Below are 17,067 nucleotides of genomic sequence, written 5' to 3' on the forward strand. Positions count from 1 at the left end.
ACATCAGCCCCTCTCCAGGTTCGGGGTCTCCCACACCAGGGTCCAGACAGGGCTTGGTATGTCATGGGAGGAAGGAGAGGGAAAGCAGCGCACCGAGGTCCAGACCAGACCAGGGGCGCAACAGGGAGGTGGAGAGTAAGTGGTGGTCACGCCCGGTGTCGGATCCGCTTCCGAGGCGAAATGCCCACCCGGCCCCTACCCTGTTATGTTTATATGGCGCGGTTGGAGTCCGCACCTTTGGGGGGGGGGGGGGGGGGTACTGTCACGCCCTGACTCTGAGGACTCTTATTTGTTGAGTCAGGGTGTGATTTTCCTTGTTGTGTATATTCATTGTGGTTATGTTCTATGTTGGATTTTCTATGTTTTAGATCTAGAATGTGTAGATCTATGTTGGCCGGGGTGGTTCCCAATCAGAGGCAGCTGTAGCTCGTTGTCTCTGATTGGGGACCATACTTAGGCAGCCTTTTGGCACCTGTTAGTTGTGGGATCTTGTTCCGTGTAAGGTATGTTGTTTGTGTGCTACCTTGGACTTCACGTATCGTTTGTTTATTGTTTTGTCGTTGTGTTTATACGTTAATAAACATGTATGCATATCACGCTGCGCCTTGGTCCGTCCCGTTCGTCAACGAACGTGACAGAGGGGGAAAAACAATTTAATCAATTTTAGAATAAGGCTGTAACGTAACAAAATATGGAAAAGGTCAAGGGGTCTGAATACTTTCCGAAGGCACTGTAAATACAAATAGCATTGAGTACATAATAACACACATTTGCAGTGCTTTTTAAAAGTCTTAAGGGATATTCTACAATGATCATCCCTCCATCTCTCCACTTCTTTCCGGTAATGGAGGTAAAGATTCCTCGTCTTCCTCGTCCTCTGGTGGAGGCACAGGGGGTGGGGTAGGGCACTTATTAAGCTTCCTGCTCACCCTGGCATACATTGGATTCCACCCCCTGTCACTCAAACCCTCCTCTTCCTCCTCCACCAATGAGAGTGGGCTTGTCAGGTCAAGCCCCTCCCCCGGGTCTGTTACTGTAGTTATTATTGGCTCATAATCAGGCAGTGTGGTTGCGCTCGATTGCTGGACCAGTTCAGCTTTGATCTCATAGCCTGGGCTTGCCAGGTCCGTTGGCTCTGTGACCATGGTTGTGTCATCGTCAGGCTGTGTGGTTGATTCGTGGACCAGTTCAGCTATGGTTTGATAGCCTGGGGTTGCCAGGTCCACTTCCACAGAGGGTTCATCAGGAGTGAGCTCCCCAATGATCTCATAGGTGTGCTGGGGTCGGACCCCCAAGGAAGGCCCCTGCTCCTCACCCTCCACCTGACCCTCTTCTTCAAGCTGAGCGATAAAGTTGGAGCTGAATTCTGCCGGGGCCTCCAGGCGGTCATGGTCATTCACGATGGGGATATCGACAGGTTCAAGATTGTCCACGATGGGGGCATCCAGCACCAGGGTGTGAAGTACATTCATGATGGGGGCGTCCAGGGTGTCCCCTGAATAGACAGGAGGGGGTACAGACTCGAGGGGGGTGTCAACCTCCACCACGGATATGGGGGCTGGGATAGAGCGGAGCTCGGCTGTGAAGTTCAGGACGTCCCTCAGGTCACCTACAAGGTGAGAAAATAAGTAACCTGAAGCTTAGCCAAAGAGAGATTGAGCCCAATTAGTTTGAGAAGTGCACATGGGTGATTTGAGGTAGCCTACCGATGTCGACGGTGGTGGGAGGGGAAGGAGATATAATCGTCATGGCCACAGGGGTTCCGTTGGCGATCTGCAAGGCACCTGGAGAATCGCCTGCAGGACATCAAAACACACCTGTAATACTCACCCACTACTCACCGCACTTGTGTGAAAGACACATGGGAGAAATACGTAGGGAGATACAGAGAGAGTGAAACAGAGAGAGTGGTGAAGGCAGTACCTTGCTCATCTGGCGCCTCCCTGTGGCTCCTTGAGGGTTTGAACCTGGAGCCATCCTGCTCAGCAGGAAGCTGCTCTGGGATACTGTCTTCAGGTATGTGACTGAAATCTAACCAGGGAGGAGATGAAAACAGAACACACACTGTAAGACAACCATTCTAGTAGATCTAGAGGTAGCAGTTCGGTTTCCCACCTCTCTCGTCTTTTCTGATGTCATTGATCATGGGGTTTTCCCTGGCGGCCAGGTCATCCTCCAACTTTACCTGTCAATCAAAAACACTCAGGTAAAAATATCACAGTATACTGGGTTCATAATTTCCCTGTCATTGGTCTCAGGGCAAAGTACTCTCAAAAGGATTCCATCCATCGCATCCCTCCCTCCTCTCTTCCCACCCTTCAACCCTTTGATCCCTTCTACACCTTTCTTGCTTCCTCCCTTCCTCGGTATCTCCCTATCTCCTCTCTTACTGACTTCTGTGTAACCCTGGTCAGGACATAGCTGTCGTCATTGTTGTTGGCTGTCCTGTCTCTCACCACTCTCATCAGCTGTGATTGGGTTCTCTCCACCTCTTCACCACCGTCGTGGAGCTCAAACGATTGCCTGTGGAACACAACACAGACTAGAGAATCCGAACAAGTTCAACAGATATCTACTGATAAACTTGCTTTAAGCTTTTTCTAGTAGTCCATTTGAGTTTTTACTCTCTTTGTTCAGAACCTAACAAAGGTATGTCTATTCTCTCTCTCGCTCGTAAAAGAAAAATAAACAGATTGAAGTATCTGAGTGATTCACCGGTGGTATCGACCTATACATTATGTACGTTATTTGAAGTGTGTCATTTCGTAATGTAGAGTGAGAGGGAGAGAGGGCCCTATACCTCATACCACAGGAATTCCCTGAGCCGCCAAACCTGAACGTTCTGTCTGTCTGGAATGTGTGTGTGTGTGTGTGTGTGTGTGTGTGCGTGTGCGCATGCGCGTGTGAGAGAGTGTGAGTGTGTGCATGCGTGCGTGCGTTTGAGAGAGACATAAAGTGGGGAAAAAAAGTATTTAGTCAGCCACCAATTGTGCAAGTTCTCCCACTTAAAAAGATGAGAGAGGCCTGTAATTTTCATCATAGGTACACGTCAACTATGACAGACAAAATGAGAAAAAATTCCAGAAAATCACATTGTAGGATTTTTAATGAATTTATTTGCAAATTATGGTGGAAAATAAGTATTTGGTCAATAACAAAAGTTTCTCAATACTTTGTTATATACCCTTTGTTGGCAATGACACAGATCAAACGTTTTCTGTAAGTCTTCACAAGGTTTTCACACACTGTTGCTGGTATTTTGGCCCATTCCTCCATGCAGATCTCCTCTAGAGCAGTGATGTTTTGGGGCTGTCGCTGGGCAACACGGACTTTCAACTCCCTCCAAATATTTTCTATGGGGTTGAGATCTGGAGACTGGCTAGGCCACTCCAGGACCTTGAAATGCTTCTTACGAAGCCACTCCTTCGTTGCCCGGGCAGTGTGTTTGGGATCATTGTCATCCAAATGCACTCTAGCAAACTTCAGACGGGCCTGGACATGTACTGGCTTAAGCAGGGGGACACGTCTGGCACTGCAGGATTTGAGTCCCTGGCGGCGTAGTGTGTTACTGATGGTAGGCTTTGTTACTTTGGTCCCAGCTCTCTGCAGGTCATTCACTAGGTCCCCCGTGTGGTTCTGGGATTTTTGCTCACCGTTCTTGTGATCATTTTGACCCCACGGGGTGAGATCTTGCGTGGAGCCCCAGATCGAGGGAGATTATCAGTGGTCTTGTATGTCTTCCATTTCCTAATAATTGCTCCCACAGTTGATTTCTTCAAACCAAGCTGCTTACCTATTGCAGATGCAGTCTTCCCAGCCTGGTGCAGGTCTACAATTTTGTTTCTGGTGTCCTTTGACAGCTCTTTGGTCTTGGCCATAGTGGAGTTTGGAGTGTGACTGTTTGAGGTTGTGGACAGGTGTCTTTTATACTGATAACAAGTTCAAACAGGTGCCATTAATACAGGTAACGAGTGGAGGACAGAGGAGCCTCTTAAAGAAGAAGGTACAGGTCTGTGAGAGCCAGAAATCTTGCTTGTTTGTAGGTGATCAAATACTTATTTTCCACCATAATTTGCAAATAAATTCATTAAAAATCCTACAATGTGATTTTCTGGAGAAAAAAAAATCTCAATTTGTCTGTCATAGTTGACATGTACCTATGATGAAAATTACAGGCCTCTCTCATCTTTTTAGGTGGGAGAACTTGCACAATTGGTGGCTGACTAAATACTTTTTTCCCCCACTGTATTTTGGTTTATGATTATCTACAAGACAAAAGACAATACGACATTCAAAGACAATGTCCCTATCAAGTGTAGAGTATTATGACAGTGAGGGGCGAACTAGTTGCAGCCTGGAGCACTGAGCTCCATGCATGTTTCATTCATACATTTACCTACACCTCATTCCTGTAAGCCTGTCATATAGGTTCATATATATATATATATATACTCAGACATACAGTCTGTAGGATTTCAAGTTAAGACAGTTTGCTACAGGAAATGTGAATTATTATGTGGATTATAATTAATGGACATTGTTTTAGGGGTTCATACCTTTTTCGTTAGAGAAAATCAAGTCTGAAATTTCAACGTGAAAATTACAAACTTCAGAAGCCTTTTTAAACCCAAATACACTACAAGTTTTCCTACAACAGGGTGATCAAATTAAGATCCTACATCTGTAGGCGTCAAACGCTCTCTCTAATGCAACAAAATAAGAATGTTATGGTCCCTGGGAATAAAAAATAATCAAATTAATCTATCACTGACCTTCCACAGTTGGTGCAGAGGGCGAGGAGGATGATGGAGAGGAGGAGGAAGAGCAGAGAGAACACAACGACCTCTGGAGAGAATGACTCCGACGCTGACACTGCCCACGACCCCATGACCTCTCCCACCGGCGCCATGGCAACTGCTGCTGTAAGTAAAACAGTGAGTGAGAGAGGTGGAGAGAAAGAGAGAGAGAGAGAGAGAGAGAGAGAGAGTGTGTGTGGGTGCATACATGCTTTCGAATGTGCTTGGGTGAAATAAAAGCGTTGGCTCATTTACTGAAAGGAGTGTTTCGTTTGTGTATAGTTGCGATTGATGATGTCAATTTGTACTTTTATGGTTACATGATCAAAGAGAAGTTGACAGAACAAAGCAGAGTACACATTTGTGCACTGAGAGGATTCATCTACTTACTCATTGAAAGTTAATTCAAGAGGGTTCATGTACAGCGCATTCAGACCCCTTGACTTTTTCCACATTTTGTTACGTTACAGACTTATACTAAAATTGATTAAATTGGGTTTTTTCCTTATCAATCTACACACAAGACCCCATAATGACAAAGCAAAAACAGGTTTTTCCTTTTTTTTGCAAAAATAAATTAAAAATTTAATATCAAATTTACATAAGTATTCCGAACCTTTACAGCCTCTAGTCTTCTTGGGTATGACGATACAAGGATCTCTGTAGATCCTCTCAAGCTCTGTCAGGTTGGATGGGGAGCGTCATTGCACAGCTATTTTCAGGTCTCTCCAGAGATGTTTGATCAGGTTCAAGTCCGGGCTCTGGCTGGGACACTCAAGGACATTCAAATAATTGTCCTGAAGCCACTCCTGCGTTGCCTTGGCTGTGTGCTTGTTGGAAGGTGAACCTTCGCCCCAGTCTGAGGTCCTGAGCGCTCTGGATCAGGGTTTTATCAAGGATCTCTCTGTACTTTGCTCCGTTCATCTTTGCCTCGATCCTGACTAGTCTCCCTGTCCCTGCCGCTGATAAACATCCCCACAGCATGATGCTGCCACCACCATGCTTCACCGTAGGGATGGTGCCAGGTTTTCTCCAGACGTGATTCTTGGCATTCAGGCCAAAGAGTTCAATCTTGGTTTCATCAGACCAGAGAATCTTGTTTCTCACGGTCAGAGAGTCTTTAGGTGCCTTTTGGCAAACTCCAAACTGGCTGTCATGTGGCTTTACTGAGGAGTGGCTTCCGTCTGGCCAGTCTACCATAAAGGTCTGATTGGTGGAGTGCTGCAGAGATGGTTGTCCTTCTGGAAGGTTCTCCCATCTCCACAGAGGAACTCTAGAGCTCTGTCAGAGTGACCATCGGGTTCTTGGTCACCTCCCTGACCAAGGCCCTTCTCCCACGATTGCTCAGTTTGGCCGGGTGGCCAGCTTTAGGAAGAGTCTTGGTGGTTCCAAACTTCTTCCATTTAAGAATGATGGAGGCCACTGTGTTCTTGGGGACCTTCAATGCTGCATAAATGTTTTGGTACCCTTCCCCAGATCTGTGCCTCAACACGATCCTGTCTCTGAGCTCTACGGAGAATTCCTTCGACCTCATGGCTTGGTACAATCAATTGAATTTACCACAGGTGGACTCCAATCAAGTTGTAGAAACATCTCAAGGATGATCAATGGATACTGGATGCACCTGATCTAAATTTCATTTTCGAGTCATATGAATACTTATGTAAATAAGGTATTTCTGTTTTTATTTTAACCTGTTTTCGCTTTGTATTATGGAGTATTGTGTGTAGATTGCTGAAGATTTGTATTTATTTAATCAATTTTAGAATAAGGCTGTAACGTAACAAAATGTGGAAAAAGTCAAGGGGTCTGAATACTTTCCGAAGGCACTGTATACACATATTATTATAACTCTTTGTATATTCACAATGTTTATTACATTCTCAGTATTGTCATGCAATTCCCAGCCCTGCCTGCACCCACGTCTACTCAATGAGGAGTAGGCTGTCTTTTTATCCACTTGAGGGTGAGGGGGCCTGGTTATACCCTTACAGTAGATGGTAAGTTAGCAAAAACATTGCCACTATCTTATACAAAACAGTGAGGAATTTCTATTGCTGGCTTTATTGATCAGCAATATTTATCAAAAAATTGCCTATAAGAATAATGCACACATGCACAGACAGACAAACAGACAGATTAATAACACAAATAAGATAACTCTGACACTGAAGACCTTTAATTATGAATGCAGATAGCAGAGACAACAATGCAACTCTGTCACACATGATTACCTCCCTGACCACATCAAATACATCACTTACTGATGTTAGGAAAAATCTTTTTTTCTGATAGGCTACTCTTACTTAATTACTGTTAATTAATTAATTACTAACTGCACTTAAATACAGAATTATCAACAAGTGTGCGAAACATTTTAAGCAAAGTAAAAAATTGAAATAGAAACAGTGAAACAAAAGAAAACATCATACACTGAGTTTACAAAACATTAGGAACACCTGCTTCTTTCCATGACATAGACTGACCAGGTGAATCCAGGTGAAAGCTATATGATCCCTTATTGATGTCACTTTTTAAATCCACTTCAATCAGTGTAAATGAAGGGGAGGAGACAGGTTAAAGAAGAATTTTTAAGCCTTGAGACAATTGAGACATGGATTGTGTATGTCTGCCATTCAGAGGGTGAACGGGCAAGACAAAATATTTAAGTGCTTTAGAACGGGGTATGGTAGTAGGTGCCAGGTGCACTGGTTTGAGTGTGTCAAGAACTGTAACGCTGCTGGTTTTTTTATATTCAACAGTTTCTCGTGTGTATCAAGAATGGCCCACCACCCAAAGGACATCATGATATGACATGTTCATTCAGAATATGGCTTCTACAGATAGCTTGTAACATATTGTACAGTTGAAGTCGGAAGTTTACATACACCTTAGCCAAATACATTTAAACTCAGTTTTTCACAATTCCTGACATTTAATCCTAGTAAAAGTTCCCTGTCTTAGGTCATTAGGATCACCACTTTATTTTAAGAATGTGAAATGTCAGAATAATAGTAGAGAGAATGATTTATTTCAGCTTTTATTCCCAGTGGGTCAGAAGTTTACATACACTCAATTAGTATTTGGTAGCATTGCCTTTAAATTGTTTAACTTGGGTCAAACGTTTTGGGTAGCCTTCCACAAGCTTCCCACAATAAGTTTGGTGTGAATTTTGGCCCATTCCTCCTGACAGAGCTGGTGTAACTGAGTCAGGTTTGTTGGCCTCCTTGCTCGCACACGCTTTTTCAGTTCTGCCCACAAATGTTCTATAGGATTGAGGTCAGGGCTTTGTGATGGCCACTCCAATTCTTGACTTTGTTGTCCTTAAGCCATTTTGTCACAACTTTGGAAGTATGCTTGGGGTCATTGTCCATTTGGAAGACCCATTTGCGACCAAGCTTTAACTTCCTGACTGATGTCTTGAGATGTTGCTTCAATATATCCACATAATTTTCCTTCCTCATGATGCCATCTATTTTGTGAAGTGCACCAGTCCCTCCTGCAGCAAAGCACCCCCACAGCATGATACTGCCACCCCCGTGCTTCACGGTTGGGATAGTGTTCTTCGGCTTGCAAGCAGCACCCTTTTTCCTCCAAACATAACGATGGTCATTATGGCCAAACAGTTCTATTTTTGTTTCATCAGACCAGAGGACATTTCTCCAAAAATAATGATATTTGTCCCCATGTGCAGTTGCAAACCGTAGTCTAGCTTTTTAATGGGGGTTTTGGAGCAGTGGCTTCTTCCTTGCTGAGTGGCCTTTCAGGTTATGTCGATATAGGACTCGTTTTACTGTGGATATAGATACTTTTGTACCTATTTCCTCCAGCATCTTCACAAGGTCCTTTGCTGTTGTTCTGGGATTAATTTGCACTGTTCGCACCAATGTACGTTCATCTCTAGGAGACAGAACGTGTTTCCTTCCTGAGCGGTATGACGGCTGCGTGGTCCCATGGTGTTTATACTTGCGTACTATTGTTTGTACAGATGAACGTGGTACCTTCAGGCGTTTGGAAATTGTTCCCAAGGATGAACCAGACTTGTGGAGGTCTACCATTTATTTTCTGAGGTCTTGACTGATTTATTTTGATTTTCCCATGATGTCAAGCAAAGAGGCACTGGGTTTGAAGGTATGCCTTGAAATACATCCACAGGTACACCTCCAATTGACTCAAATGATGTCAATTAGCCTATCAGAAGCTAAAGCCATGACATCATTTTCTGGAATTTTCCAAGCTGTTTAAAGGCACTGTCAACTTAGTGTATGTACACTTCTGACCCACTGGAATTGTGATACAGTGAATTATAAGTGAAATAATCTGTCTGTAAACAATTGTTGGAAAAGTTACTTGTGTCATGCACAAAGTAGATGTCCTAACCGACTTGCCAAAACTATAGTTTGTTAACAAGAAATTTGTGGAGTGGTTGAAAAACGAGTTTTAATGACTCCAATGTATGTAAACTTCCGACTTCAACTGTATATGCGACAGTATTTCAGAGAAAAAAAGGACTTACCTTGTGATTCACAGGGATAACGTCTTGACTGTTATAATCCAATCAAATGCATAAAACAGGGCCATCTATCAACATCTTGAAAGTGTCCAACTGATATCATTAACAACGTTTATATTCTATTCTACCATTCCAAGTATGACCTCATATTAGTTCCATTCTGTGTTCTCTGAAACACTTTCACCTCTTTGGAGGGGTCTCACTACCACTGCCAATCAATGATCCGTTGATTTGAGCCAATCAAAATGGGCTGGTGTTGATTGAAAAGCATTTTGATATAAGCCTGTGCTCATAAAAATGCATGTGCTAATTCTACTGCTCACTCTGTACTTGATGCGGCCTACACGTTGTTCAAACAATCAAAATTATATTTTGAAATGTAACTTTTTCTTTCAGGTAACCCATGAGCAAATACTGTAATCCTAATGTACACACACACACACACACACACACACACACACACACACACACACACACACACACACACACACACACACACACACACAATGTATGCTTGCACAGAGGAACAGGTTGTTTTGACCACACTTGTAAACTCACACTAAGAACAGTGTCAATGAACAGGTTTCCCCTGCCGCCTAAAGCTTAGACTGTAGTCTACGGCAAATGGGTTACTAATTGAAGTGGAAATGGGGTTTATACATTCTTTAGTTTATTGCCTTGTACACACAGGACAAAGAGCAATACAGAACAGTGCTGGTATGTCATTACTGACTTTTGCTGTACAGGCGTTGAAGGCTTTAAAACTGAAACACACACCATCTTTCTCCCTCTTTCATTCTCTCATTTTCGAAAGGCTCTTGTTGTGTTGTTTTTGTGTGTATTGTGTTCTGGGAATTGGGATCAAGCAGTTCTTGTTGTTACTGTACAATACTGTGACAGAGTATCTCTTGCTGTGCAGGCATTTGGGACAGATAATGTGTTAGTGTACAATGATATCAAACTGGCAGCTATTTTAACAGTGCACAGCAGCCCCCAACTGATGTTTAACCCTTGATCAGTGGTGCATAGTGTGTTGTGACCCCAGCTGTGTGTGCCACTGAGATGATAGAGGGAAAGGAGAAGTGAAAGAACACTTGATAAATTGAAGGAGAGAAAGGAGAAGATAAACACTTAGCAGATGGTAGATATTGTGTATGACAGTGTGAAGAGTTAAAAAATGCAAACAAGCATAGACGGTACGGTATTAGTGGAGTACATACAGTATTTGTGCAAAGGCCCACAAGCAAACACACACGCACACACAGTTTAAGAGAAATAAGCACTTACAAAGTGAAGTATTTAGCAGGGTCGGACAGCTGACCTTGTTAGAGATGGTCAACAAACAGCAACACCTTCTCACCCAAATGTACCATGTCAATATGATACACCACAGCCACCACGTCTCTCCCTCTGTCTCTGTCTCTGTCTCTGTCTCTCTCTCTGTCTCTGTCTCTGTCTCTGTCTCTGTCTCTGTCTCTGTCTCTGTCTCTGTCTCTGTCTCTGTCTCTGTCTCTGTCTCTGTCTCTGTCTCTCTCTCTGTCTCTGTCTCTGTCTCTGTCTCTGTCTCTGTCTCTGTCTCTGTCTCTGTCTCTGTCTCTGTCTCTCTGTTCTCTTGTCACTGATCTCTGTTTCTATTCAGCAGCAAGTAACTTTGGAACTTTACTTCCTCATTCTCTCTCTCTCTCCCCCCACCTCTTTCTTTCTCTCTCTTACTCGCTCAATGTGACACACTTCTCAGCAAACCGGAAACATACACAGAATATTAGCTAAGATTCCCATTAAGTTCTAGTCAGGGTTTTATCTAACATTAGGATGATAACACCCCAAAACCATTCAAATAATGTTTTTGATAACAAAATGTTTGTTTTTTCTTCAGAAAATGTTTTAAATGAAATATCGTTGGAATGTTCTCCTGACATTCACTAAAATGTTTTGCACATTTGTAACAACTACATTCCCCAGACTTTCTCATTAGGATTCCAGGTAATGTAATAACACAATGTACCAGTAATGTTTTTAGAACATACTGCCGCAACAAAATGTCAGAACAATAGAAATGTTTCTGAGAAAACATTACGGGAACATTCTGCTAATGTTGATGGAGATGTTATTAAAAACACAGATAACAACAAGCAGGGAATATTCCCACAATGCTCTCATAAAGTTGTAGTGTGACGTTATGACATGATTGTTCCAATAACATTCCCTAAACATTCTTCAGAAATCATGTCTGGATTTAATGTAAACAATTCTGAGAAAACATTATTGGAACGTTCCGCTAACATTAATGGAGATGTCATCCGAGACATCTACCCATGTATAGGATCTTAATTTGACCACACAGCAAATCTAAATTGGTTCTGTGAATGTTCCCAGAACATTCATTACGTTGCACCAAATGTTCTAATAACACAAAAACTATCCAGTTGTGCTGACGATTACACAATATTCGTATAAACATTCACCTGATGTTGCAAGAACATTCCCAGAACACATTTTGTCTGTTCTTTAAAAGTTCCCAGAATATTGGGGACATCACAAGAATATTGGGGACATCACAATTTGTAAGTCGCTCTGGATAAGAGCGTCTGCTAAATGACTTAAATGTTAAATGTTATATGTTCCCAAAACACAAAAACTGACCAGTTGTGCTGATGATTATACAATGTTGGCATTAGGGTGGAAAAAACATTCCTATAGTAACAGAGCATATGTTTTATGTTATTAGAAAAGTTCCCAAAACGTCATTAGGTTTGTAAGAACAGTGTTGGGACATTGCAAGAGACAGCTTCCCAAAACACAAAATCTGTCGTGTGATTCCAAATAAGTGCCATATGTGTTTCTATATGGATTGTTGTACAACTAACTTCCTTAACAGTAAGACAACACTAACACATTAAAGAAACCTCCATAGATTGTTCATAAATTAATTTTATCATTCTGGGAACATAGGAATAACATGCTAAGAATATTGAGGGAATGTTTTGTGTACCCTGATACAACCCTTAAATTAGTGTGTCCTTATTACTGGGTAATTATTACTCTGAATACAGTGCAACAAGCTCATTAAGTCCAGTGTTTTGTTCACATATCTTTTGTGATGTCCCCACAATGTTCCCACCAGACTGTTCCCACAACATAATGAAACATTCTGGGAACCTTTAAAGAACAGACTAAATGTGTTCTGGGAACGTTCTTGCAACATCAGGCGAATGTTTAATACAAACATTCTATAATCATCAGCACGACTGGACAGTTCTTGTGTTATGAGAACATTTGCCGCAACCTAACAAATGTTCTGGGAACATTCTGGGAACAGAACCAACTTTGCTTTGCTGAGTTGTCATATTCTGACATGCTTTATCTCACTCTCCCACCCTGATAAGAGTTAACATGTCTGCTTTCAGTCTAGCTTTCAGAATCAAAACTATCACCGCTCAAGTTATTAGGTTGAGTGTATGTTTTATATGTAAAGACCTGCACAGATATAGTAATTTTAGGTAACACTTTACATTCAACCCTTACAATAGGGTGTCCTTATTACTGGGTAATTATTACTCTGAATACAGTGCAACAAGTTCATTAAGTATTGTTGCACTGTACTTACAGCAGTGAAAAGTAAGTACTGAAAAACAGCTTCTATCTCAAGGTCATCAGACTGTTAAATAGTTACCACTAGCCGTTTACAACCCGGTTACGCAACCCTGCACCTTAGAGGCTGCTGCCTATGTACATAAACATGGAACACTGGTCACTTTAATAATGATTACATAATGTTTTACCCACTTCATATGTATATACTGTATTCTAGTCAAGGCCATCCTATTCCACTTTTGCTGTACATATACTATTTTGTCCTACGTATTCTACAGATATCCTACATGTTCTATCCATATAATGTCCATAATGTCTATACATCCCATCATATACAGTTGAAGTCGGAAGTTTACATACACCTTAGCCAAATACATTTAAACTCAGTTTTTCACAATTCCTGACTTTTAATCCTAGTAAATATTCCCTGTCTTAGGTCAGTTAGGATCACCACTTTATTTTAAGAATGTGAAATGTCAGAATAATAGTAGAGAGAATGATTTCTTTCAGCTTTTATTTCTTTCATCACATTCCCTTTGGCCCATTCCTCCTGACAGAGCTGGTGTAACTGAATCAGGTTTGTATGCCTCCTTGCTCGCACACGCTTTTTCAGTTCTGCCCACAAATGTTCTATTGCAGGGTTCTTCAATTCCGGTCCTGGAGGGCCGAAACACTTCTGTTTTTTATTTGTACCTGGTAGTTAATTGCACTCACCTGGTGTCCCAGATCTGAATTAGCCCCTGATTAGAAGGAGAGGATGAAAAATAGAGGTGTTTCGGCCCTCCAGGACTGGAATTGAAGAACCCTGTTCTATAGGGTTGAGGTCAGGGCTTTGTGATGGCCACTCCAATACCTTGACTTTGTTGTCCTTAAGCCATTTTGCCACAACTTTGGAAGTATGCTTGGGGTCATTGTCCATTTGGAAGACCCATTTGCGACCAAGCTTTAACTTCCTAAATGATGTCTTGAGATGTTGCTTCAATATATCCACATAATTTTCCTTCCTCATGATGCCATCTATTTTGTGAAGTGCACCAGTCCCTCCTGCAGCAAAGCACCCCCACAGCATGATGCTGCCACCCCCATACTTCACGGTTGGGATGGTGTTCTTCGGCTTGCAAGCAACCCCCTTTTTCCTCCAAATATAACGATGGTCATTATGGCCAAACAATTCTATTTTTGTTTCATCAGACCAGAGGACATTTCTCCAAAAATAATGATCTTTGTCCCCATGTGCAGTTGCAAACCGAAGTCTGGCTTTTTTATAGCGGTTTTGGAGCAGTGGCTTCTTTCTTCCTGAGCGGCCTTTCAGGTTATGTCGATATAGGACTCGTTTTACTGTGGATATAGATACTTTTGTACCTGTTTCCTCCAGCATCTTCACAAGGTCCTTTGCTGTTGTTCTGGGATTGATTTGCACTTTTCGCACCAAAGTACGTTCATCTCTAGGAGAAAGAACGTGTCTCTTTCCTGAGCTGTATGAATGCTGCGTGGTCCCATGGTGTTTATACTTGCGTACTATTGTTTGTACATTTACATTTTAGTCATTTAGCAGACGCTCTTATCCAGAGCGACTTACAGTTACTGAGTGCATACATCATTTTTTTATTTATTTTTCATACTGGCCCCCCATGGGAATCCACTGGTACACCTCCAATTGACTCAAATGATGTCAATTAGTCTATCAGAAGTTTCTACAGCCATGACATCATTTTCTGGAATTTTCCAAGCTGTTTAAAGGCACAGTCAACTTAGTGTATGTAAACATCTGACCCACTGGAATTGTGATACAGTGAATTATAAGTGGAATAATCTGTCTGTAACCAATTGTTAGAAAAATTACTTGTGTCATGCACAAAGTAGATATCCTAACCGACTTGCCAAAACTATAGTTTGTTAACAAGAAATTTGTGGAGTGGTTAAAAAACGAGTTTTAATGACTCCAACCTAAGTGTATGTAAACTTCCGACTTCAACTGTATATAGAGTGCATTCGGAAAGTATTCAGACCCCTTGACTCTTTCCACATTTTGTTACGTTACAGCCTTATTCTAAAAAATGTAATAATGATCTTATCAATCTACACAAAATACCACATAATGACAAAGCAAAAACATGTTGTAAGATATTTTTGCTAATCAGTACTTTGTTGAAGCACCTTTTGTAGAGATTACAGCCTCAAGTCTTCTTGGGTATGACACTACAAACTTGGCACACCTGTATTTGGGGAGTTTCTCCCATTCTTCTCTGCAGATCCTCTCAAGCTCTGTCAGGATGGATGGGGCGCGTTGCTGCACAGCTATTTTCAGGTCTCTCCAGAGATGTTCGATCTGATTCAAGTCCAGGCTCTGGCTGGGACACTCAAGGACATTCAGAGACTTGTCCCGAAGCCACTCCTGCGTTGTCTTGGCTGTGGGCTTAGGGTCGGTGTCCTGTTGGAAGGTGAACCTTCACCCCAGTCTGAGGTCCTGAGCGCTCTGGAGCAGGTTTTCATCAAGGATCTCTCTGTACTTTGCTCCGTTCATCTTTCCCTTGATCCTGACTAGTCTCCCAGTCCCTGCCGCAGAAAAACATCCCCACAGCATGATGCTGCCATCGCCATGCTTCACCGTAGGGATGGTGCCAGGTTTCCTCCAGACGTGACGCTTGGCATTCAGGCCAAAGAGTTCAACACGAGCAATGGACATTAGACAGGTGGAAATCTGTCCTTTGGTCTGATGAGTACAAATTTGAGATTTTTGGTTCCAACCGCCGTGTCTTTGTGAGATGCACAGTAGGTGAACGGATGATATCCACATGTGTGGTTCCCACCGTGTAGCATGGAGAAGGAGGTGTGATGGTGTGGGGGTGCTTTGCTGGTGACACTGTCTGTGATTTATTTAGAATTTATTTAGAACTTAACCAGTATGGCTACTATAACATTCTGCAGCGATATGCCATCCCATCTGGTTTGGGCTTAGTGGGACTATCATTTGTTTTTCAACAGGACAATGACCCAATACACATCCAGTGCTGCATCAGATGACCTGGCCTCCACAATCACCTGCCCTCAACCCATTTGAGATGGTTTGGGATGAGTTGTACCGCAGAGTGAAGGAAAAGCAGCCAACAAGTGCTCAGCATATGTGGGAACTCCTTCAAGACTGTTGGAAAAGCATTCCAGGTGAAGCTTGTTGAGAGAATGCCAAAAGTGTGCAAAACTGTCATCAAGGCAAAAGGTTACTACTTTGAAGAATCTAAAATCTCAAATACATTTTGAGTTGTTTAACACTTTTTTGGTTACTGCATGATTCCATATGTATCCTATATCCTATTATTGTACAATGTAGAAAACAGCAAAAAATTAAGAAAAACCCTTGAATAAGTAGGTGTGTCCAAACTTTTAACTGGTGCTGTACATAAACTCCGGACTCCGACATTGCTCATAGTACAATTTTATTTTATTTATTTGGTGAATACAGGTCTGTGTGTTTGAGGCGAAGCGAGAATGTTGTAGAGGAGTTTTAGCATGACATCACCCCAGGGTCCTGAGTGAGACAAACTGTATCAAAAAATATCCTTATCTTCACAGACACACAATCACGCATGCACCCATGCATGTATGTCCTTTGTGTTCACAGTGGCCATGGCTTACTAAACCTGTATATGTGTCTGCATTCATGTGAGGAGGATCACATTGTTGAAAGATGCGTGCGTCAGAATGTTTAGTTTATTGTTTAAAAAATGACGTTTGAAACAGTGTGAGCCTAAACAGTGTGAGCCTAAACAGTGTGAACCTAAACAGTGTGAAATTGTGAAATGCTTCTCAATAGGAACATAGTCACAGCATGAATGTGCTTGGTGCAAAAGTGTTAATATTTGCTTCACAAATCACAACTCTCACTGCAGCAGATAGTAATGACAGTAGACACTGCCTCCCTATGGCCAAAGGTGCACACTACAAATGAGACAACCTCAACATATATAAGCCTATGATCACTAGTGGATTATGTTCAAAACAAATAAGTAACTATAAAAGCAAGATATCAAGTAATCGTAGGAAGGCCTTACAATGTATTAGAATTAATCGTACAATTCCCAAATCTCTCTCTCCTTCCTCTTTGACCCTTTCTTCCCCTTCTTTCTACCTCCCTCATTTATATATCTTCTCCTTCTTCAGACTCTT

The 17,067-nt window shown here is 42.1% G+C and overlaps 1 protein-coding gene across 2 annotated transcripts; it reads right to left on the reverse strand.

Moving 5' to 3' along the window:
* Window positions 1-787: 787 nt before the first annotated feature.
* LOC311146128 (uncharacterized protein) lies at window positions 788-10,835 on the reverse strand. 2 transcript variants are annotated; one of them, XM_084182604.1, is made up of 7 exons: window positions 10,597-10,835; window positions 4,773-4,917; window positions 2,457-2,523; window positions 2,116-2,185; window positions 1,924-2,031; window positions 1,707-1,796; window positions 788-1,609 (listed from the first exon to the last, which is right to left on the reverse strand). In XM_084182604.1, exons 2-7 carry the CDS (start codon window positions 4,907-4,909, stop codon window positions 813-815), a joined length of 1,269 nt encoding a protein of 422 aa, XP_084038730.1. In that variant the 5' UTR covers window positions 4,910-4,917; window positions 10,597-10,835; the 3' UTR covers window positions 788-812. The 2 variants fall into 2 exon arrangements, with proteins under 2 accessions (XP_084038730.1, XP_084038729.1); XM_084182603.1 differs by having other exon boundaries at window positions 4,773-4,920.
* Window positions 10,836-17,067: the final 6,232 nt, after the last annotated feature.

The sequence above is a fragment of the Coregonus lavaretus genome (genome assembly GCF_964263955.1).
Source record: "Coregonus lavaretus genome assembly, chromosome: 18".
In the NCBI taxonomy this organism is placed as follows: domain Eukaryota; kingdom Metazoa; phylum Chordata; class Actinopteri; order Salmoniformes; family Salmonidae; genus Coregonus; species Coregonus lavaretus.

Bases quoted from the DNA above. Each gene is read 5' to 3' on its own strand.
- LOC311146128 (XM_084182604.1), bottom strand. From the start codon at position 4,909: ATGGCGCCGGTGGGAGAGGTCATGGGGTCGTGGGCAGTGTCAGCGTCG. The intron at 2,186-2,456 runs GTGAGAGACAGG...TTTGATTGACAG, and splicing joins AATCACAGCTGATGAGAGTG to GTAAAGTTGGAGGATGACCT. The intron at 2,032-2,115 runs GTGGGAAACCGA...CTCCCTGGTTAG, and splicing joins CATCAGAAAAGACGAGAGAG to ATTTCAGTCACATACCTGAA.